Source organism: Lepidochelys kempii, chromosome 2 (assembly GCF_965140265.1).
Source record: "Lepidochelys kempii isolate rLepKem1 chromosome 2, rLepKem1.hap2, whole genome shotgun sequence".
NCBI classification, from domain to species: domain Eukaryota; kingdom Metazoa; phylum Chordata; order Testudines; family Cheloniidae; genus Lepidochelys; species Lepidochelys kempii.
Genome location: NC_133257.1, coordinates 178,496,144 through 178,520,674, shown reverse-complemented (window position 1 = coordinate 178,520,674; position 24,531 = coordinate 178,496,144). Strand labels below are relative to the sequence as shown.

Sequence of the window (24,531 nt, the reverse complement as noted above, 5' to 3'; positions counted from 1 at the left end):
TTAGATAGGGAAGTGGATTGGACTGAAGAACTTGTGGATCTAAAGGCGGAGGAGGCCTGGAATTACTTCAAGTCAAAGTTGCAGAAACTATTAGAAGCCTGCATCCCAAGAAAGGGGGAAAAATTCATAGGCAGGAGTTGTAGACCAAGCTGGATGAGCAAGCATCTCAGAGAGGTAATTAAGAAAAAAGACAGCTTACAAGGAGTGGAAGATGGGAGGGATCAGCAAGAAAAGCTACCTTATTGAGGTCAGAAAATGTAGGGATAAAGTGAGAGGCCAAAAACCATGTAGAGTTGGTCCTTGCAAAGGGAATTAAAACAAATAGTAAAAGGTTCTATAGTCAAATAAGAAGAAAACAAAGGTGGGACCACTAAACATGGAGGATTGAGTGGATGTTAAGGATAATCTAGGCATGGCCCGATATCTAAACAAATATTTTGCCTCCGTCTTTAATGAGGAGTTTAGGGATAATTGCAGGATAATGAAAGGGAATAAGGATATAAGCCAAACTCTGACAGCTTAATGGGACTAAATTGGGGGCCCAGGTAATCTTCATTCAAGAATATTAAAGGAACTGGCACATTAAAAATTCTTGCTAATGGACTTGCAATTTCATGAATCTGTGAACTCAGGGGTTGTACCATATGACTGGAGAATTGCTAACATAGTTCCTATTTTTAACAAAGGAAAAAAGTGATCCAGGTAACTAAAGGCCTGTTCATTTGACATCTGTAGTATGCAAGGTCTTGGAAAAAAATTTTGAAGGCAAAAGTAGTTAAGGACATTGAGGTCAATGGTAAATGGGACAAAATACAACATGGTTTTACAAAAGGTAGATATTCCAAACTAACCTGATCTCCTTCTTTGAGAAGTTAACAGATTTTTTTAGACAAAGGAAATGCAGTGGATCTAATTTACCTCTATTTCAGTAAGGCATTTGATATGGTGCCACATAGGGAATTATTAGTTAAATTGGAAAAGATGGGGATCAATATGAAAATTGAAAGGTGATAAGGAACTGGTTAAAGGGGAGACTACAATGGGTCATACTGAAAGGTTAACTGTCAGGCTGGAGGGAAGTTACCAGTGGAGTTCCTCAGGGATCAGTTTTGGGACCAATCTTATTCTTTCTATTACTGACCTTGGCACAAAAATTGGGAGTGTGCTAATAACGTTTGCAAATGATATGAAGCTGGGAGGCATTGCCAATACAGAGGAGGACTAGGATATTGTACAGGAAAATCTGGATGACCTTGTAAACTGGAGTAATAGGTTGAAATTTAATAGTAAAAAGTGCAAGATCACACATTTAGGGATTAATAAAATTTTGTTATAAGCTGGGGACACATCCGTTGGAAGTAATGGAGGACAACTACCTCAGAGTATTGGTTGATCACAGGATGAGTATGAGCAGCCAATGTGATGTGGCCGTGAAAAAAGCTAATGCGGTCTTGGGCGAGGTATTTCCAGTGGAGATGAGGTGTTAGTACCATTATACAAGGCACTGGTGAGACCTCATCTGGAATACTGTGTGCTGTTCTGGTCTCCCATGTTTAAGAAGGATGAATTCAAACTGGAACAGGTACAGAGAAGGGCTACTACGATGATCTGAGAAATGGAAAACCTGTCTTGTCATGTTTACTCCTTCTCCTCCAGCACCAATGCAAAAGGTTCTGCAGATCCTATGGCTCCTATGTTATGTGTCTGAAACCCCACGAAAAGTATGAGGATTGTACAGGTGTAATGGTGGGCGTCTAGTAAATCTGTTGCATGAGAAGGAATAGAATTCTACTTGCATTTTGGTAGAGTTGACTATGTAGCGTTGGCTATGTAGCAGTAGCAGGATTAAAACAGTGAAAACATTTCAGTTAAGTAGATGACTAAAGGACGGACTTGTGTAAGAGGGTGGCATTTAAGGAATTTTCAGAGTAGAAATGCTCTTATAAAAATGCTGCTTAACTCATTGTTATATTTTTGGGCAGAACAAAATGGGGGCATTTTCTAGTATTAACTATAACGGCAAAGTTTGAGATGCTAGTCTAGGGTACCATGTCTGCGATTGGTTTAACCTTCACTCTTAAAATGTGGTCCTTTCTCAAAGAATTCACTCCTCTCCAAGCGGGTTGCAGGCTCAAACTAATTGTATACCCCAAATTTTTAAAAAAAGGACCAAATAAATGATGCCAGAGCTAAACAGATTAAGAGGCAGAGGCAAAAAAGCATCCTTTACAAACTGGAAGTCATATGCTAGTGAGAAAAGTCATGTAAAAGTGTAATAAGGCAGGCCAAGAGAGAATTTGAGGAGCAGCTAGCTAAGGACACAACACATTTCTTTTACATCAGATGTAAGAAGTCTGCCAAACAGGCAGTGGAGCCCTTGGACAATCAAGGTGCTAATAGAGCAGTCAAGGAAGATGAGGCCATTGCAGAGAAACCAAATTATTTCCTTGCATTTGTCTCCTCTGCAGAGGATATAGGGGAGATCATCCCCCCCCATACTCAAGCCATTCTTTTTAGGTGACAGATGTGAGGAACTGTTGCAAATTGAGGTCAGTAGAGGAAGTTTTGGAAAAAAATGAAAAGGAGTACTTGTGGCACCTTAGAGACTAACCAATTTATTTGAGCATGAGCTTTCGTGAGCTACAGCTCACTTCATCAGATGTTTACCGTGGAAACTGCAGCAGACTTTATATACATATGCATATATAAAGTCTGCTGCAGTTTCCACGGTAAACATCTGATGAAGTGAGCTGTAGCTCACGAAAGCTCATGCTCAAATAAATTGGTTAGTCTCTAAGGTGCCACAAGTACTCCTTTTCTTTTTGCGAATACAGACTAACACGGCTGTTCCTCTGAAACCTGGAAAAAAATGATAAACTATAATTCACGGAGCAGACTGCATTCACCCAAGAGTTCTGAAGGAACTCAAATGAAATTGCAGAACTAACTGTGGTACCCATTGTATCGCTTAAATCCACCTCTGTACCAGATCAGTTGTTCTCCAGTGTGGTGCTGATTTTTTTCAATAAAAGGTTCAGGGGCAAAAATTGCAGATCTGTAAGCCTAACTTCAGTACCAAAATAATTTTGTTCTTTTCCATAGTTTCCAATCATCAGCTACATGTATGCTGGAGAAGAGTCAACATACCTTTTGTGAAGGAAAATGTTTCACCAATACATTAGAATTTGGGGCGGGGGCGGGGGGGTCAAGTGTGTGGACAAGGGTGATCCAGTTGATATAGTGTACTTGGACTTTCAGAAAGCTCCATTTAAACAAGGTCCCTCATCAAAGGCTCTTAAGCAAAGTAGGCAGTCATGGATAAGAGGGAAGATCCTCTCCTGGACCAGTAACTGGTTAAGATGGGAAACAAAAGACAGGAATTAAATGATCGGTCTTCACAATGGAAAGTAGTAAATAGCAGGATCCCCCAAGGATCTGTACTGGTTCCTGACCTGATATGGGAAAAGGGGTGAATCATGAGGTGGCAAAGTTGCAGAGAATACTAAATTACTCTAGATGTAGCTCACAAAAGCTTATGCTCAAATAAATTTGTTAGTCTCTAAGGTGCCACAAGTACTCCTTTTTTCTTTTTACTCTAGAGAGTTAATCTAAAACAGAGTGCAAAGAGTTACAAAGGGATCTCCCTGTGGCTAGTGACAAAACAGCAGATGACAGTGTTAAGTGCTAAGTTATGCATGTGGGGAGAAAGTTATCTACTTTTTATATATAAAATGATGGGGGTCTAAATTAGCTGTTCTCACTCGAGAGATCTTGGAGTCCTCATGGATAGTTCCCTGAAAACATCTGCTCAGTGTGCAGCAGCAGTCAAAAAAAGATCAATGTTAGGAACCATTAGGAAAGGGATAGATAATACAGAAAATATCAGTACCACTATATTAATCCATATTATTCCCACATTTTGAACTATGGGCAGTTCTGGTCATCCCATCTGAAAAATATTAGAACTAGAAAAGGTGCTAAGAAGGGCAATACAAATTTATTAGGGATACAAAACAGCTTCCGTATCAGGGGAGACTAGAAAGACTGGCACCATTTCTCTTAGGAAAGAGATGACTAAAGGGGGATATGAGAGAGATCTATAAAATAATGAACAGTGTGGAGAAAGTAAATAGGGAAGTGTTATTTGCCCCTTCACAGTACACAAGAACCACAGGGTCAGATATTAATTGGGTAACAGGTTTAAAACAAAAGGAAGTACTACTTCACACAGTGTACAGTCAACCTGTGGAACTCGTTGCCAGGGGATGTTGTGAAGGCCAAAAGTACTACTGGGTTAAAGTTCAGGATGATAGGTCCATCAATGGCTATTAGCCAAGTTTGTCAAGGATGCAACCCCATGCTTTGGGTGTCTCTAAGCCTCTGACTGGCAGAAACTGGGTCAGGATGAAGGGGGAAGGATCACTCAATAATTGCCCAGTTCTGTTCATTCCCTCTGAAGTATCTGTCCACTGTCAGATACTGGGCTAGCTGGACTAATGATATGACCCAGTACGGCTGTTCTTTTGTTCTTCTAAATGTATCTTGCAGGCTTTGGCACCCTGTTCTTAAGTAACCTTAATTATTGGACAAAACATCTTTAGACAGTTTAAGTTGTAAGTTCTAGCAGATCATTCTTAAATTATTGATAATGTGTTGCAGGTTTCAGGTTCTGTTTCAGTTAATAAATATGATCTCTTTGGTTTAAAATGTAAGTGATTCTTTAAATGCAGATATTGTAGTGCTTTTACTTTTTAAAATTCCTGTAGGAAGATGGTGTCAGACTTTTTTAAATTGAATTCTCCCCTCATCTTTAGTGTAATATGCAATTTCCAATGTATTTCCAATTACATTTGGAAAGCTCTGCTATAGTACTGAGAGGAAAACCAACTTTCCTATCTTTATTTCTGTCAGGGAAAAGAGCAAAACCACCTAATATAGTGTTCCGGACACTAATATATAAACTACCCTTGGACTATTAATCTACAGCTTCCTTCTAGGACAGATTTCAGATCTAATACTTTTGATTCCACCCCCAGCATGTCTTAGGGCCATAGCTAGTAAATTAGCTATTACATGGTATCCTATCACTGCCAAATTTATCTTGAACCTTGCTTAGGCCTCACAGTAGAATTTGAATCAATGACATATAGCTTTTACATCTATTTGGATGGGTAATTTTCATTACCAAGAAACTGTAGGTTAACTTCAAATCTAGTTTGAAAAGGTTTTAGTTTAGCCCTTTGGGAAACACTAAAAATTCAGGAGGGGAGAGATTAGTCTGTGTTCTGATTTCCTCTTACATCCGTAGTTGTATGCTGTAACATTATGTGACTGCTTGTGCTCTTGAGCCAAGTATTCAAAGGTTAATTGTAAGTCTTGGTGTGTCTGCACTCCCCATGAGAAGCAACCTGTGCACTCAGTAAAGCCCTCATAATGAAATCCTGTTGGTCGTGAATGAAAAAAATCAATATCTAGAATTTCAGGAAAAGCAGTTTGCCACTGACTTGTGTAAAATAGTAGAGGGAGAGTTCCTAAACAAATACATATTAAGTCTGAATAAGTACTATGAGTTTACACTAGTATCGTGAGGTAGTCACTCTTTTTTTTGCTTGTAATTGGATGGTAAAGTCTTTGATTTTTTTTCTTTAATAGAGTAACCTGTTCTCTCAAGTGAGAATTCACTAGTGAAATTCAGTTACTGTTGCTGGATATTTGCTAAAATTAGCGATCTCTGGAAACACAATCCAGTAGAACTCTACACTGGATTCAAGATGAATGCCATGTATATTGTACTCTACACATTCAATAACTAGCAGACATGTAGGCCAGCTGTAACACTTCGCAACATAACATTCATAGAACATTAATTTGGTGGCATCATGGATTGGGTAACAGGAGCCCTGTCCCACATGCCAGCATTTCCTGCACTACAACCTTCCATGCAAAAGTGTTGGCATTTTCAAGAGTACTTGTTTCCGGCCCCTTTTATCAATCTCTGTAGCCACTAAAATAGATGTTTGCTTTTTGGAGTACTGTTTACAGGAGCACCCAGTTATGATTGAGACCCATCATATTTGGAGCTGTGAACAGAAATAGATTTGGCATCTACCCAAAAACCATTAATTTGAAAGTGTTTAATCTGAACCTTGAGAAATTGAGAATTACATTCACAAATCAATTGTTCTCCATGTCTGCTGAAGGTAGGACAAGCAGTAATCTGCTAAATCTGCAGCAAGAGATTGTTTACTTAATAGCAAAAACTCTCACTCTCTCTAAGAATAGTTATGCACTGGAGCAGACTTCCAAGAGAAGTTGTGGAATCCCCATCACTGAAAGTGTTTAAGAACAGGTTAGACCAGAGGTGGGCAAACTACAGCCCGCAGGCTACATCTGGCCAATGGGACCATCCTGCCCAGCCCCTGAGCCCCTGGCCCCTTCCCTACTGTCCCCCCGCCCCACAGCCATGCTACTGTGCGGGCAGCGCTCTAAGCAGCATGTCTTGCTCTGGCACAGCTCCCAGACGTGCTGCTCTGAGCAGCATGGTAAGGGGGGGGTGGTGGAGTGAGATAAGGGGCAGAGGGTTCTGGGGGCTGGTAAGGGGGCCGGGGATGGTTGCCCTCCTCAGGACCCCACCCCCTATCCAGTTAGGGGTGGGGGGTCCTGGGAGCGGATGGTCAGGGGATGGGGAACGGGTGGTTGGATAGGGCAGAGGTTCTGTGCGGGGGGAGGTTAGATGGGGGTGGAGTGCTGGGGAGTTAGGGGCAGAGGCCCTGGGAGGGAGCAGTCAGGAGACAAGGAGCATGGGGGTGGGGGGGGAGAGTCTGAGGGGGGCAGGAAGCGGGGAGGGTGGATGGGGGCAGGGTCCAGGCTCTTTGGGGAGGCACAGCCTTCCCTACCTGGCCCTCCATACAGTTTTGCACCCCAATGTGGCCCTCGGGCCAAAAAGTTTGCCCACCCCTGAGTTAAACTGTAAGTATACCTGATTCTCAGTGCAGGGGGCTGGACTAAATGACCTCTCTATTTTGTGATCTAGTGGGGCCAGAGGGCAGCAGGAGAGTGATGGGAGGTATATAAGCCCTAGGAAGATCAGAGTCTTATTCTCTGTGGACTAAGGAGAGGGTTAGTACAGGGTAATTAGAGCACCTGGAGCCAATTAAGGCCCTGCCCAAGACCTAACAAACCCCCTGCTTCAGTCAGACAAGGGAGAGGAAGGACAGTTGACTAGAGTTGAAGGAATACTGTTAACCAGGGGAAGGGAAACCCTGCCCAAGCAGAAAGAGGGTAAGCAGCCTGCAAAGCTGCAGGGGCTGGAACCCAGAGGAGGGGGCAGGTCCTTTCCCCACTCTTCTTCCTCCCCCCACTGGGGCACAAGCAGAACCCACAATGCCCAAGAATAGGGGCAAGGGGCAGCACCCTGATCCACCATGCTAAGGAAAAGCACGGGACCCACCACAGTAGCATTGGTCACTTGCCACAATTTCTATTAATTAATCTGATGCTTAATTTCATAGTCTGTACAAATATCCTGAAAGTGAGGGTCATGTGTTCTGACGGTTTTGTCCTAATACCATATGGATTGCTAACTAAGCAAAATAACTCGAAGTTGTAGCAAATTATTCACTCTCTTCTAATAACATTAGAATTGGTTTTCATTGTGACATGCTATGTTGTGTATATGTAAAAATAGCCAAGCAATGCCATTGTAAATGCCAGAACCAAACACTGTACTGTAGATTGGCTAAACACTACTGAATTCACCAAGGTTTTTGGCATATTGTAGACTTGTGTTAGGTGTGTAACTTCCATTTCTGTGTTCTGGCCTTTGCCTGAATAGAACAAGTTCTTGATTGATTAGCTATCACATGATGGAACTTGTACAAATTTCATGGATAACTTCACCTGATAGACGTTATTTGGCCTGTGTTATACAGGCATTCTGGGCAGATCAGTGGTCCTTTATGGTCTTAGAACTTACAAACAAACTTTCATTTTATCTAGTAAGGTGAAATTCAGCCTGATGGGGTTAAACTTTTTCATTCAAGCAAAGTACAAATATTGGCATTAATATTTGTGGTGGTCAGTAATTCACATTGTTCCTGATTTTGGGACATTCTTAGTGTATAACTGTTAATGTTCCAGAGTATTACTTTGGAAAACTAAACAGTAATAGTGTTAAAGCAACTGGGAGTCTTCAGAAGGAGTTTGATTGTCAATATGACATAGCTTTTGTATGTATAGGAATGTGGAATAAAACTACAGTAGTTTCATGACACTATGAAAGTAATCAGATACTTTCACATGCCTCTCTTCCTGCCATTCAAATAAGTGGGGAGCAAAGCTTGGGCAACAAACATGCATGTCTTGAGATCTAGTTTAAGTATTCTTCCAGGAAAACACATGAGGCACGTATTTATATGGTCCCCTTCTTGGTCTTTCCTCCTGCATCTAGGCAGGATTAACTTCATGGCCACATGACTGTACTTCCAGAATGCAAGATCAGATTTCCATGTGTGTGTTGATTTGTGTGTGTGTGTGTTCTAGGGCTGTTGATTGCAGTTAACTCAAGCAATTAACTCAATCATGATTAATCATGCTGTTAAACAATAGAATACCGATTGAAATTTAGTCAATATTTTGGGATGTTTCTCTACATTTTCAAATATATCAATTTCAAGTACAACACAGAATACAAAGTGTACAGTGCTCACTTCATATTTTTATTATTTGCACTGTAAATTATTTTTGCAGTTCACCTAATACAAATACTGTAGTACAATCTCTTTATCATGAAAGTTGAACTTACAAATGTAGATGTACAAAAACCTGCATTTAAAAAAAAAAGTAAAACTTTAGTGCCTACAAGTCCAATCTACTTCTTGTTCAGCCAATCACTCAAACAAATTTGGTTACCATTTGCAGAAGATAATGCTGCCTGCTTCTTGTTTACAATGTCATCTGAAAGCAAGAACAGGCCTTTGCATGGCACTGTTGTAGCCAGCATCACAAGACATTTACATACCAGATGAGCTAAAGATTCATTTGTTCCTTGATGCTCCAACCACCATTCCAGAGGACATGCATCCATGCTGATGACAGGTTCTGCTTGATAACTATCCAAAGCAGCGTGTTTTCATCATCTGATGCAGATGCCACCAGCAAAAGGTCGACTTTCTTTTTTGGTGGTTTGGGTTCTGTAGCTTCTGCATCAGAGTGCTGCTCGAAGACTTCTGAAAGCATGCTCCACACCTCACCCTTAGATTTTTTTGGAAGGCACTTCATATTCTTAAATCTTGAGTAGAGTGCTGTAGCGATCTTTAGAAATTTAACATTGCAAATTTGACAAATACAAAGAAGATACCAATGTAAGTGTTCTTAGAATGAACATGTGCTAGGTCATCACCTGAGGCTGCTATAATATGAAATTATATGGCAAAATGCGGGTAAAGCAAAGCAGGAAACATACTGAACTCCTTGGGAGAGAATTGTCAAGAAGTTAATTAACATTTTAACAAGTGTCATCAGCATGGAAGCATGTCCTCTGGAACATGGCTGAAAAGAGGCATATGAATCTTTAGTGCATCTGGCATGTAAATATCTCGCCATGCCACTACAATAGTGCCATGTGAACACCTGTTTTCACTTTCAGGTGAAATTGTAATTAAGTGGGCAGCATTATCTCCTATAAATGTAAACCAACTTGTTTCTCTGTTCAATTGGCTGAACAAGAAGTAGAACTGAGTGGACTTGTTTTACATTGTTTAATTTTTGAGTGCAGTTAGGTGTAACAACTACATTTGTAAGTTGCACTTTCATGATAAAGAAATTGCACTACAGTACTTTTATGAGGTGAATTGAAATGCTATTTGCTTTATCATTTTTACAGTGCAAATATTTGTAATAAAATATAAAGTGAGCATTGTATACTTTGTATTCTGCATAACTGAAATCCATTTATTTGAAAATGTGGAAAAAACCCAAAAATATTTAAATAAATGGTGGTCTATTTAACAGCATGATTGCACTATTAATTGCAATTTTATTAATCATGCTTAATTTTTTTAATCATCTGACAGCCCTAGTTTAGTCACAAAATAGACTGCTTTTTGTGCTGTCCTTGATCAAACATCAAATACAGGTGGTATATATGCAACTGTTCTTGAACTGACACTTCTGGCTGTGTTCATGTCACTGTTACTCTTCCTATGTGAAGTGGGAATTTTCTGTCGTTTTCATGCATGGTAGTGACTTGATTAGGGATTGATACCCAGTGGATGCGAAAGGGTTAAGTTGCTCTCTCAGTGCAGAACAGGAGACATGAGGTGGCTATGTCACAACTGTCTGGGGGGGTGTAAATGGGTCATTGAGGACTGGCTGACACTGACCTATATTAATGGAGAATCTAGAAAGACATGAACCCCATGAATATTTAACACCTAAAAATAGAAAACAATGAAGTCAGCATGGGTCAGCAGGAAGAGAACAATGGACCAAGAAGTGACAGGCTAAGAGCTGACATTGACAGACATGACCGCTTATCTGGGACTGGTTTCAGAGTAGCAGCCGTGTTAGTCTGTATTCGTGAATAGAAAAGGAGTACTTGTGGCACCTTAGACTAACAAATTTATTAGAGCATAAGCTTTGGTGAGCTACAGCTCACTTCATCGGATGCATTCAGTGGAAAATATAGTGGGGATTTTCCACTGAATGCATCCGATGAAGTGAGCTGTAGCTCACAAAAACTTATGCTCAAATTTTAGTCTCTAAGGTGCCACAAGTACTCCTTTTCTTTTATCTGGGACTGAGATACACAGGGACAGAACCAGAGAGGAAACTAAAATGGTTCCATGGAGAGCCCTGGCTCGGTCTTACCCTTTGCTTCTTTATACTAACCTAAAAACTTCCCAGTACTGTGTTCCAGTTTACTTTGAAAAACAAACGCACAAAAAACCCTAATCTGTTTTCAAAAGGCTGTCTGGTGTCATGACAGATAGGTGCATTGATCTCTGAAAAGGGCAAAATGTCCCTGAACAAGAGTTTTTCTGTTGGACTTACTAGTCAGAGCTCATGGTGTGAAAGAGGAATGCTGGATCCCAGATGCTCAGTCTTGGGGCAGCAGTGTGGCCATGTGGCCTACTGTTTAGAGAATAGTGGGACACTTTGTAGGGTCTGGCACGCTGAAGGGGGATCAGGGGTCTGTTTAAAAGGTAGGGCATAGCACAGATCCTGTGGATCTGTGACAACATAACATATATGAAGTACTTTATATTGAGCATGCTTGTCTAAGAATTGGTTATGGTTTATGTAGAGAACTGTTCTGAACATTATGATGCCTCTCATATTTTCAGAGTTCTTCACGATGGATCTTTCCAAGGTGATTTTGCTTGTAAATTTGTAGATCTTTGTGGCCTTAAAACAAGCATAGACTTGCCCACCATTTTACTAGTAATCTTCAAATGCCTTAAGAAAATTAGTATATGTTGAATTTGGCACTGCCACTTCCTAAGATGAATTTACATGGGGGAAGCTAGGACACAGCCAATGTTCTTTAATTAGTATACTTATCTTTTGTGCACACAGATCTAGACACAAGTTAGTAACATGTAAACTGTCATGTCTGAAGATACCTGTGGATTTTTTGTTTTTAAAGTTGCCTGGGCTGCTAAAGTAAGCTTGCTCTTGGAAGTAACCTTAGTGCTATCCTGTTTGACCTTTTCCATTTTAGTTCTTAGCAACTTGGTTGTACAAAGTCTTGCAAATATGCCATGGAGTACTAGGAAAACTGGTTAGAAATCAGCTTGAGTATTCAGCTAGTGCTAATTTACACTGTTTTCCTATAGTTTCACTGTATGTAACCAGTCCTTTACTTTTAGGACTCCTAGGATATGGCGCCCGTTCCTTGTCATCTCAGTCCATCTCTTCACATTTCATAGAATCATAGAATAACAGAGTTGGAAGGGACCTCTGGAGGTCATCTAGTCCAACCCCCTGCTCAAAAGCAGGACCAATCCCCAACTAAATCATCCCAGCCAGGGCTTTGTCAAGGCAGGCCTTAAAAAACTTCTAAGGAAGGAGATTCCACCACCTCCGTAGGTAACGCATTCTAGTGTTTCACCACCCTCCTAGTGAAAGTTTTTCCTAATATCCAATCTAAACCTCCCCCACTGCAACTTGAGACCATTACTCCTTGTCCTGTCATCTGCTATCACTGAGAATAGTCTAGATCCATCCTCTTTGGATCCACCTTTCAAGTAGTTAAAAGCAGCTATCAAATCCCCCCTCATTCTTCTCTTCCGTAGACTAAACAATCCCAGTTCCCTCAGCCTCTCCTCATAACTCATGTGTTCCAGTCCCCTAATCATTTTTGTTGCCCTTCGCTGGACTCTCCAATTTTTTCACATCCTTCTTGTAGTGTGGGGCCCAAAACTGGACACAGTACTCCAGATGAGGCCTCACCACTGTCGAATAGAGGGGAACGATCAGTCCCTCGATCTGCTGGCAATGCCCCTGCTTATACACCCCAAAATGCCATTGGCCTTCTTGGCAACAAGGGCACACTGTTGACTCATATCCAGCTTCTCGTCCACTGTCACCCCTAGGTCCTTCTCTGCAGAACTGCTGCCTAGCCATTCGGTCCCTAGCCTGTAGCGGTGCATTGGATTCTTCCATCCTAAGTGCAGGACTCTGCACTTGTCCTTGTTGAACCTCATCAGATTTCTTTTGGCCCAATCCTCCAATTTGTCTAGGTCCCTCTGTATCCTATCCCTACCCTCCAGCGTATCTACCACTCCTCCCAGTTTAGTGTCATCCAGAAACTTGCTGAGGGTGCAATCCACACCGTTAGTCTGTATCCACACAATGTCACCTGAAAGACTGAAGAAGTGGTTTTTTACCCACGAAAGCTTATGCCCAAATAAATCTGTTAGTCTTTAAGGTGCCATTGGACTCCTCTAAGTAACTCTAGACCATTGTTGACAGGTGTTTGTACAATCTGGTCTTAAAAATCGTCCAATGAAGGGGATTCCACAACCTCCTTTCGAAGCCTATTCTGGTGCTCAACTATCATTACAGTTTTAAAAAAATTCCTAATATCTAACTGTAACCGCAGTGCCTGGATGGGCCATATTGAGAATGCTACTCTTAGGGCAGACTGTGAGGAATAGGGCAGACAACCTTTAGGTTTTGTTCTGATCACTGCATGGCTCCACTATGAAATCACCGTATTATATTTTTTGGCATTTTGTGGGGCACCTTGACAAGGTTGTGATAAAACAATTAGCTTTACCGTCCATTGGGGTGATACTTTTTATATTTACTGTAAGATAAAATATAATGAAAAAACTGCTAAAGCTTTTGAGATGCTGTGGTGACAAATCTGAAATGATCAGATGTAAGCTTGACATCAAATCACAAGCATGTACAGGCTAAATTTAAATATCTGAAAGGTACAGAATTTGGAACTTCAGTCCAAAATGTGGTGGTGGTGGTTTGGGATCAACTTCAAATGCACAAAATATAGTAAGCCTGGTCTGCAAAGGCCTAGATGCCTGAAATATCCTTTACATGACCGGAAAACCCACCTTGTTATATGTACAAGAAAGTTCATAAAGCAATGGGAGGGCAAAGGTTAAGTATATGATGTTAGCCTATCAACAATGGAAGAACTTGGAACCATATCTACTGTAATTACTATAAATTTAACATCTGAAGCAATTGTTAACTAGGAAATACCTGTTTTGTTCACAGCTTTAACAGTTACTAACAGAGGGGCATTGCTAACTCTTGCATGAATAGCTTATAAGTAAACTAACAACTTACTTGCACCCTTTTCTGCACTCTTAAGTTGAACACTTAAGTCTCCAGTTTTAGAACCTTAATGTCCATTCTATGAAAGTTTGAACAGTCAGTAATTTTTCTGCTGTTTTAGATGGGACTGAGGAAGTAGCTTAATGAAATATTTCTCAGAAATCTTCTCTTGTAGTGTCAAGATTCTTTGTTTAACAATGACTTTGTTCAGTATCTTGGAAAAATACACCTCCTTTCATTTAGGAAGTTGCTGCTTAATTCTAACTCTTGGCTCCCCAAAGGAGTTGACGTTTAAAGGTACTCAACCAGCTGCATTACTAGGAAACATCCAGGTAGAATGGACACTTGCCTTGTCTCTGTTAATGCCTCAGTGATAGTGAGGAGTTGAGTTCTGAACTTTAAAGAACAGTAGAGCTGCAGGCACCTGTAGGAGCTTGTGAACTGTCACCCATGCATTGATTATCCTGTGCAGTGGAAGCCGACTTAAATCGCAAAGAAGGATGATGCAGAAGATCTTGGGCTGAGCATGACTCTTGAAGTCTTTTGATAAGATGACAAGACACATGACCGTATGCACCTGGGATTTGTATAACCTTTCTCTGTATGGAAGGATGCGGCTTTTTTAACTGTGAATTTAGACCATCTAAAATACTGCAAATCCCTATGTGGATACTTATTGTGGTTTAAATGGCTTATTTAGGGTTATTTTAAATTAATTAGGACGAGGATTAAGCTAAACCAAAAGGTTCCACACAGATTCTCACCAGTTTAACTAAACTAGTACTAGTTGGTATAGCTATCAACCCCAAGTATTCAAAAATCATGCCTCCAAAATTGAGCGGCTTAAATCAGAATGTCTAAAAATGCTTGGGTTCTGTAGGCTTTAACTATACTGGTACAACTGCCCAAAGTGGACACAGTTGTCAGTATAAAGCTATACCAGTGTAGCTTACTACTGTGCAGGAAGGGAAATGAGCTAAACCAGTCATAAAGCACCATTATATCAGTTGCTTCTGTAGGCTGAGCTCATGCCACTTCCCAGAGGCTCCTTCCATTCCCCCATCTCTCAAAACCTCAGTGTCCCCCATTCTCATTACAATGTGGTTGAAGCTGTTGACTGTAACTAGATTCAAGGGACTTAATGTTCCCAATTTCCCTCTTTTTTGGCTTTATCACCAAACTAATAGGGTTCTACCTGTTCGGGCCTAGAACATTCCCTGAAATGTTCCATGTGGCTAGATGCAGCATTCAAGCTAACACATTACACTCAACTTTATGGAATTAAGACCTCACATTGGTTGGCCAACAATAGGCAGTTTACCAGAAACTCGGGTAATTGTGAAGCAGAGCTGGTTAAAGAACTGCGTTCTGTAGCAGTGTAATAATTAACTCCTGCAGTGAATAAATGGCCTGGGTAATTTTTGACTTTCATGTTTAGGTGTTATCCCAAAGCAAATTTTTTTATTCTGTTAGAAAACCTATCCTATACAGTCTCTGGCAGTCAGTGTATATGAAGTTTTTTTCCTTTGCTGTTATAAACTTTCATTCTAACTCTGATACCACCACAAGTTCCTGGATCATTTTGGGTATCATTAGTCTGAATAGGATAGCAGGACATCAGAAACTTTACAGCTCATTGGGACATATGAGAAGCAAACTGGCAACTCCCTGAAGAGCTTCTTTAATTTAGATGTTTGAATGATTTCCATTTCTCTCAATGTCATATAAATTAGAAGTATCCTCAGGTCGCCAGCCCTGTTAATTTAGCAAATTCTGTATCTTCAGTATACTGTGTTAAAGATTTGAGATTCCTCTTTATGCACTTACAAGCCACCTGAATGTGTTAGTGGCTGAAAATTAAAATCTTGTACTAAAAATGTAATTCTCATCCACAACATTCTGCAGTTACTGATCCCATAACTGCCTTTGTGATTTCCTGAACTTTATCTGCAGGGTTCAGATTTCCACAACCATGTTTTCTCAACTACAGAGTCTGAAGATGGCAAACTGTGTCTAGGTTCGCTGCCAGACAGTCACAGCAAAGGAATTTTCATAATTTCTGGCTACTTCTAAACTATGCAGTGATCATATAAATCCTTCTCACTGGAGAATCTGACATCATTATTCATATGTCACAAACATGAATACCTCAATTTCTAACCCCATGCTTTTGTACTACTAACCCTCCCCCCCACTAGCTTTCAAGGAGCCAAAATAAGATTAGGTATTGGGTTAAGTAGGACAGGGTCATCAAACTGAGGTTTTACTGTGTTCGTAAGCACACAGGAGGGGAGTTCTGAGGTGCAAGCATGAGAACGCACAAGTATAACAACTTGAAAGTGATTCCTGTTAAACTTGAATCCAGAATACATTTATTATCCCAAACTAGCTAACAGAGTTCTCAACTTGTTCTAGAAATTTTCTTTATTTCAATAAGATGGGGAGCTTACTCCACCAAGGAAAAAATGACATCCCTGCCATGAACAAAGGGGTTGCTCGTGGTCATGTTTCCTTTGTTTACATTTTTCAGCTAGTAGAGAAAGGAATGAGGCCCTTGTAAGGAATGGGTGTGCCTAATTTCCTATGAAAGTCCAAAAGGGAGAGGACTAAGACAAAGCTCAGCAGGTATAGGGCATTGAGAGACCTCAGAGGAAAGAAATAACTGACAAGTCATGTGAAAAAAATCCTACCAGAAATCTTGAATGTAAGTTCGCATTGTAATTTATCTCCGTGTGTCAGATGCCCATGTTTTATAGCTAGTTCTATTTTGCTGTTACTTTCTGAAACTTTTGTCGTACTTACTCTAGTCTAATACAAGGAATTTATTCCTACAAATGAGAAGACTCTGAAACGAACAAGCGTGCTTCATGTTTCAAAAAAGCTTAACTTACCCAACATTTTCTCCTCATGGACTTGTTGAACCTAAATTGGAACACACCATGCTGAGTGGGAGGACTTTTTCTGATAAACTGGGAGGCATTTTTTGGAGCTTCTGCCTCTTGAAAATTTCAGTGCAAGAGTCAGGCATGCATCAAGGAAGAAGCAAATATGCATTTTATAGTCTGTAAATTTTTCTGTAACTAATTCATTTAAGCACTATAGGAATAGGTTCTAATAAAGCTTTAAACACTATGTAATCCGATAGTCTCTTTATAGTCCCCATCAGACCCTTGTTTCTACCCAATAACTCCCAAGAGTTATTTTCTGAAGACTTACGGCATATTGTCAATGGTTCTCAAACTTCAGTACTGATGACCCCTTTCACATAGCAAGCCTCTGAGTGCAACCCCTCCTTTATAAATTAAAAACACTTTTAAATATACTTAACACCGTTAAATAAAGGTAAACAAAGCGTCTCACGGCCCACCAGGGACTTACCCTGAACAAGCTGCTAACCAAGTTTGGGAACCTGTGGTTTCGACAATACCCTTTTCATTGTTTTCTGAACTCTGGCCTGTCATTTTCCTGGTATTGAGGTACATGGAACAGAATGAGGAGGTAGGATCTGAGAACCTGTAGGGAATAAGGAGATGACATTGTGCCTTTACACACAGTGGGCATTGTGACATGGTACTACAATAAACACTTTTGAAGCAGTAATGGTTGCTACACAGGATACCTACTTCCACAAAAGGAAACTAAGTTAAGCCAGTTGAGTTCTACTTTTCCGGCCACAAACGCGCACCTTCCCAGTACCACACATCACGACCATAAGTATTACTACGTTTCACCTTTCCTGCATATATGCACTTACTAGATTTTTTTCTATCCAAACACAGCCAGTTACTACAGAGATCCACACCTAGCAGTGTGAGAAAAATATGGTAAAGGGCTCTGCAGAAGAGGGTGAGGGAAGGCAGATTTCCCTCAGGTAGACAATGCATCAGAGCCTACTGTTGTATGGCTGTGCTGGTAAGCTATGTCCTTGCCTTAATTTAGTTGCTTTTGTAAGCTTACCAGGTGTGGGGTAGGGGTGAGCAGTGTAGCAACTCTAAATGCTTCAAAATGAAGCTTTTAAAAATCTTACTGGGTTTTTATTAATGGAGTGGGTGGGGAAGTGGACACAGTCAGCAACTGCATTATCCCCCTCAGAGGTCTGTTTTCCATCAGGAGCTGCACATGAACTCTTCTCTGCTGTAGAATGAAATCAAGTGTAACTCATAATGATTATGGCTTTGTATGCTCAGCCCTCATCAATCAGGCTTGTGTACAGTGTATAAGCCTTCAGTTAGTGTGGATAATAGCTAAAAGTGACCTGAATCCAACATTGAAAAACTACCCACTGCACCAGATCAACTTGGGACAGACCTCTTTACTATGGCTTATGTAGATAACCCTTTTCTTTCTCAAAAAGAAAAGGAGTACTTGTGGCACCTTAGAGACTAACCAATTTATTTGAGCATAAGCTTTCGTGAGCTACAGCTCACTTCATTGGATGCATACCGTGGAAACTGCAGCAGACTTTATATATACACAGAGAATATGAAACAATACCTCCTCCCACCCCACTGTCCTGCTGGTAATAGCTTATCTAAAGTGATCATCAGGTGGGCCATTTCCAGCACAAATCCAGGTTTTCTCACCCTCCACCCCCCCACACACATTCACTCTCCTGCTGGTGATAGCCCATCCAAAGTGACAACTCTCCACACAATGTGCATGACAATCAAGTTGGGCTATTTCCTGCACAAATCCAGGTTTTCTCACATCCCCCTCACCCCCATACACACACAAACTCACTCTCTTGCTGGTAATAGCTCATCCAAACTGACCACTCTCCAAGTTTAAATCCAAGTTAAACCAGAACATCTGGGGGGGGGGGGTAGGAAAAAACAAGAGGACACAGGCTACTTTGCATAATGACTTAGCCCCATAATTTGCTGTGGTTTCTCAGGTTTCTTCTAATATTGGTGCTTTTCAGCTTTGTCTCATGAGATGTTTGTTCCAGAATGTGTTTCCATGGTCTAGCTTGCATTTTTCAAAGCTGACTCTTAATTTCCTGTTTAACTCCTCCCTTAGTCCTTTTAGGTGTTCAGCACATGCTAGTTTAGTTAGTTGAGCTGTCTTCTGGATTACTAATTTAATTAAGACCTTAATACAAAAACTGAATACTGACCTGGGAACTCTTCCCATAGCAAACAATACTATATTGTAATTGTATATGACAAACTTAAATGATCTCTGATAAGACTTAAACTCTATATAGCAAAATTTGTATCTAAGTTAATCTTCATCTCATCCATTTGTAGGAATGCAATTCACTGGTACTTGAAATCTGCTGCAATAACTAGGATGACGTGGTGACTCAAAGACCATGGTGCTAACTGGTTAGCCAATCTGATTTAAGTTCGCACCTATTTCCTTGATTCAAGCTGTTATGCTTTTAGGGACACTGTCAAGGCTTTTGAAAATGACTACAAAAAAAGCTTCTGACACTCTTTTAATTGCAAATACTTTAAAATTTATATGCAAGCAGAAAAATCCTTATGGCCTTTAAACAATAGACTATAGAGGAAACAATGATTACAGACAAAGTGCTATCACAAAGTAATTTGAAACTAACAATTTCTCTTACTTCCAGGTATAGTACTCTTAAAGTGGTGTTTCTTTTGGACAAATGTGAATTTCCTAGTTGACTGTCTCTTTAAAATATTGCAGTTGCCTTCAAAGACACCGTAGTCTAAGGGCATGGCTACACTGGAAACTTCAAAGCGCTGTCGCGGGAGCGCTCCTGCGGCAGCGCTTTGAAGTGTGAGTGTGGTAGAGAGGTCTCCCATCGCTCCTGGTAATCCACCTCCACACCTCTGAGCCAGCAAGTTAGAGCGCTATAAAATGTAAGTGTAACCAAGTCAATCAGAAATTCCTAGGTATTGGCATTAATTATGGCCTGCAGAAACATGTGCGTGTCAGTCCCATTGAATTCAGCTGAACTACTCACCCAGTCTCTGTAGGAAAGATCTTTTTTCTTAAAGATTAGCATGAAGTGTCCAGTCTTATTTGCTGTAAGACCATGTCTACCCATACAGCACTGCAGCAGCGCAGCTGCACCCTGTCTGGTGATGACTCTGCCTATGGGAGAGAGCTCTCCCATTGGCATAAAAACCTGCTTCCGCAAATGGCAGAAGCTATGTCCACTGGAGAAATTCTCCTGCTGACATAGCGCTGTGCACACAAACACTTACGTTGGTGTAACTGTGGCATGTGGGGGACGACGGTGGTTTATTCACAGCCCTGAGTGACAGAGTTTATGCTGACATAAGTGTCTTTTATACTTTATCAGGCTTTAAATGTATACACGTCTTCATCCAAAATTGACTTGGTAAAAAACAGAAATATTGTCACTCTATAGCTGTTGGATATTAGCAGGGCTGGCCCACAACATTTTGGCACCTGAGGCAGGGAGCTCAAATGATGCCCCCTTGCTTGGGCCAAAACTTTGAAAGGTCTCAATTCTGCCTTCTTCCTGTTCTCCTCCCATGGTACTGCTCTGCTACCTACCCCAATAAAGGAGAACGAACAACTTAAAATACTTAAAATTTTTGAACAAGGCAACACTTAGATTTGCTGTTCAGGCGTTTGAAAGTTAACTTTTCTTGTCTGCATAGTAAACACTGGCATTTTTATCTGTTTGAATAATCAAAGTGGTGCTTTCCGTACCTTCTTGTTTGCAAAGATTTGAACTGCTTCCTGCTGAAGGCCCAGTCTGGGCCAGCTCATGCTCTACTGAGATCATTGCAAGACCAACCAGCCTCTCCTGTGTCATTGTGGAGCGTAGATGTGTTTTATTAACTTCAGCTTGGAGAAGCTGCATTCTCCACTGGCAACAGTTACAGGAAGTGTTAGAAGTATGCACAGAGCAACAAAAGCATTTGGAAAGAGGGTGGTCGTCATCTTTGTGCACATATATTCCAGAACAGCCTTTGGAGTTGATCCTGCTGAAATGTATCTTGAAAGGGCTTTCAGTTGATCACCTGAATCACTCACATCAATATTGTGCATGTAGTCATGTGCCCTGCCTTGCTGGTGTAGGTCTTCGGGTATAGTGAAGAGTTTTGGAATATCATACAACATCCCAAATATACTGCTGTGTTCCTTGAGCTGTATGAAACATTCTTGAACTGTCTGGATTGCACAATCTAGCACCTGGTTAAAGAATTCAACTTTGAATTGTTGTTTTGGGTCTCTTATGGGATTATCCTGTGCCTCATAATCAAAATGTCGTCATCTTCGGTGACTCTTATATTCTTGAATGGGTGGGAAAACCGCTTCAGTGTGAAGTTCCTCGGCCAACTTCTGTACACTCTTCAGAATGTTTTGAAATCCCTCATCTGACCGGTAAGACTGTAGGTATGACTTTGCTTTGTCCAGTTGTTCCATTGCTCCAGATATATCAAGGTCAACACCTTAGTCTCTTGCTTACAAAATTTATTTCAAACAGTGTGTCATACCACAACATCAAGCAACACAGAAATTTGAAGTTCTGTGTGTTTCTGGTGATTCCATTTCCCTCTGCCACTGTTCTCCCACAAACAGTTCCTGTCATAGCATTATCCTCCATAATGGTAACTATGGCATCATCTATCTTCCCAATTTGGTGTTTGATAGGCTTTATCGCCTCCACTCAACTTTCCCATCATGTGGCAATCTGGTTTCAGTGTCAGAAAGGATGTTAGCAGATGTTGCTTCAAAATTTGCTATCAATGAGTTGATGCAGAGAAAAATACATGCTTTGAATTAAATTAAAAAAATTCAGCCACATTAGAAGCTGATGCTGCATCACTGACCACCAAGTTCAATGAATGAGAACTGCATGGGACAAAAAAACTCGAGGGTTTAACCCTCTGATCTGTGTCTGCACTACTCTGTTCTTTCCTCTCATGTTGACACCATTATCGTAGCCCTGACCTCTCAGGTCGGCTATCATTTTCGTATCTTCCAGCTTTTTAAGAAGCACATTTGTCATATCAGCTCCTGTAGTATCAGTGTCAATAAATTCTAGAAAATGCTCTGATAGTCACTATTGCAGGGACATTTTCACTAGGTTCTGTTACAAAACGCAACATAGTCATTTGTTCTGTATAGCTGATGTCAGGTGTGCAGTCAAGAATAAGAATAATATCTTGACTTCAGATTTGCCACAATCTTCTGTTTGACTTTTGTTGCCAGTAACTGTGTGATCTCATTTGGAATTTTTTCCAAGGTAGTGGGGTGTGTACAGTTTTTGGGTGGTGACTCTTCTTAGATGCTCCTGGGGTACAGCATCAAACTTAACCATCAGCTCCACAATTTTAAGGAAGTTCCATTGTTTGGGACATTCAGCTGATACGGTTTTGGGTGGCAAGCATTCTCACAATGGCAATGAGCCTTTTCAGAACATTTTGCCAGTAAAGAGAGACTGATGCAATTTTCTCTTGATGCTGATCATCTATGGTGGCCTTACCTTAGTCTCATCTCATGCTCTTTACACCTATGGAATGCTCTCTGGTGATTTGCTGCCCTCTCATGGCATGCCAGACTTCTAGACAGATTTTTTTTTCTATGCCTGTGTTCCTGTAGAACCCAATGTGGCTGGAACACTTGACTGGAAGAGTTTGCAACAAAAGCAGTGGGCAGCATTCTGGGTGTTTGAGTACATAAGCCATGGCCTCTCTACTTTGTCACCATTGGGGATTTCACACCAGTAATGTGTTGGATGCAAACTTCTATTTTCATTGTCTTTGGGGAACATGAAGTTTGTCATTTGCTGTGGCCCATGCAGTACAAGGAAGTCCCCCAAGCTACTGCTCAAGTGGGTCCATAGTTCTGGATCATCTAAACTTAAGGAACTAAACTCATCAGCAGATGTTCCTTGCGCCTCCACCACTCTTCTCTGGTCTACACTTTTCTTCAGGAATGTGCATGGTTACATCCATTTGAGATGGAGATATGTATGCTGTAGTAGCTGCCAGGTCACCTACACTCTGACTAACTGGAAGATCGGGCATCTCCTCACCAATATCATCCTCACTGGGGCCAGAAGGCTCACCGTGAACATGCCTATATATCTCAGAGCTCCTTCCTGCTTAGATAGAAAGCTTCCTTTGCTTTCTTTTTCTGAATGCTGCCCCAGATGGGTGTTTCCTTCTTTCACTCATGACAGCTGTTCTATGCTAGCTATAGTGGCTTTCCACACTCAATTGAAGGACACATAAGCAGGCTGGTGGCAGGGCCTGAGTGAGGGAAGATATCAGTGTCTTAAGGGCCTAACTGGCTCCTACTACTTCAGTTGACTGCCTGTTCCCCTCAAGTGGGCTCAGGGAAGAGGTAGGAAATAGGAAGCTCCCTGAGAAGCTGGTGTTAATCAGTTCAGGCTCCTGGAGATGCTAGAGAGGTACATAGAGGCTCCTCCTCCTCCTCCTCTCTCCCTACAGCTCCTGCTGCTTTGTTCCATCTCACCTTTTCGCCTGCCTGTTGTCTCTTGTGCCGCCCTCCTAGCACAGCACTCCATCTCTGCATCTAGAGCAGAGAATACATATGCACCAGCAGCAGACACAATTTTCTACACTCTGGGTTCTAGTGGCGCTGCTGCCTCCCCCCAAGCCTGCACTATCTGAAGATGAGTTTGCAACTTGGTATTTTAATCCAAGGAGCAAAGGAGCGTGAGGGAATCAAAACATTAATATTTTAGAAGGATGGGAACACCTCACTTCTATATAGTAGACCCCCTCTTGTTTTAGGAGTGCACTGGCTGACTCTAAAGGGAACTGTCCAGTCCCCCTTGAACAGGGGGCCAGGATGGTACTCGCTCACCTAAACGATCAGGAAGGGACCGAACTAAAGGAGCACAAAGATCTACTGGAGTTTGAATGACCCTTTGCTGACTTCCTATAATATGTGAGTTTACTTGCTGTAAACAGTTGGGCCCTAATGTAGTACTTGAATGCACAGTAATAGCATTTTGCATCATAAGGCTGCAAATTGATTTGGTTCTAAACTAAAATATACTTTAAGCTCTTCCACTTTTTGCCACAACTATGCCATTTGATGGTAAGGGGTTAACTTGTGTTCAGATCTGGGTTTTTCATTTTACATTCAAAGACTACGCTAACTGCACTCTTAATTTACTAGGAGTTCTCACTTCCTTTGCTGGTATAGTACAGCTTGTTTTCTTGTGTGATATTGAGTTAGTTTTTGTCAGAGAAATCTTGCTTAAACGTATTGCTAGTTTGACCACACAAATGACTCTTAACCGCATTCAAGAAAACATGCTGTACTCCACAGCAGGTGATTGATCTCTAACTTTTTTGGCTAGTTTGCACTGTTCCATGGGAGAGAGCTTTCCTTGTTGGTTGGTTTTTTTAAACAGATAATCTCCATCATTGTTGTGAAAATAGTAGGAACCCTATAGACATGCAGCACATACCTTACAATCACTAAAAGAAAACTAAGGATAACAACTGAAACTAGTTTCAGGGACATATGTATTCAAGAAACTTATCTGTTTAAACAGTACACAAGCATTAACTAATGGAAGTACTTTATTTCCCCTTCTAGATTCTGTTTACGTCTGTCACATAGCTGCAATCCAAAAATGGCTGCAAATAAGCCCAAAGGTCAGAATTCTTTGGCTTTACACAAAGTAATCATGGTGGGAAGTGGTGGTGTAGGAAAATCTGCTTTAACACTGCAGTTCATGTATGATGAGGTAAGAATCTAACTTTACAATAAAAATGTCTTGCATCCTACTTC

At 41.0% G+C, this 24,531-nt stretch overlaps 1 protein-coding gene across 1 annotated transcript in view; it reads left to right on the top strand.

The window, feature by feature from the left end:
• RALA (RAS like proto-oncogene A) overlaps positions 1–24,531 on the top strand; it is a 51,574-nt gene that overhangs the window by 14,721 nt on the left and 12,322 nt on the right. The window contains exon 2 of the mRNA XM_073332848.1: positions 24,337–24,487. Within this exon, the coding sequence (XP_073188949.1) occupies positions 24,374–24,487 (114 nt within the window). The 5' untranslated portion in view covers positions 24,337–24,373. The remainder of the gene's footprint in view (positions 1–24,336; positions 24,488–24,531) is intronic.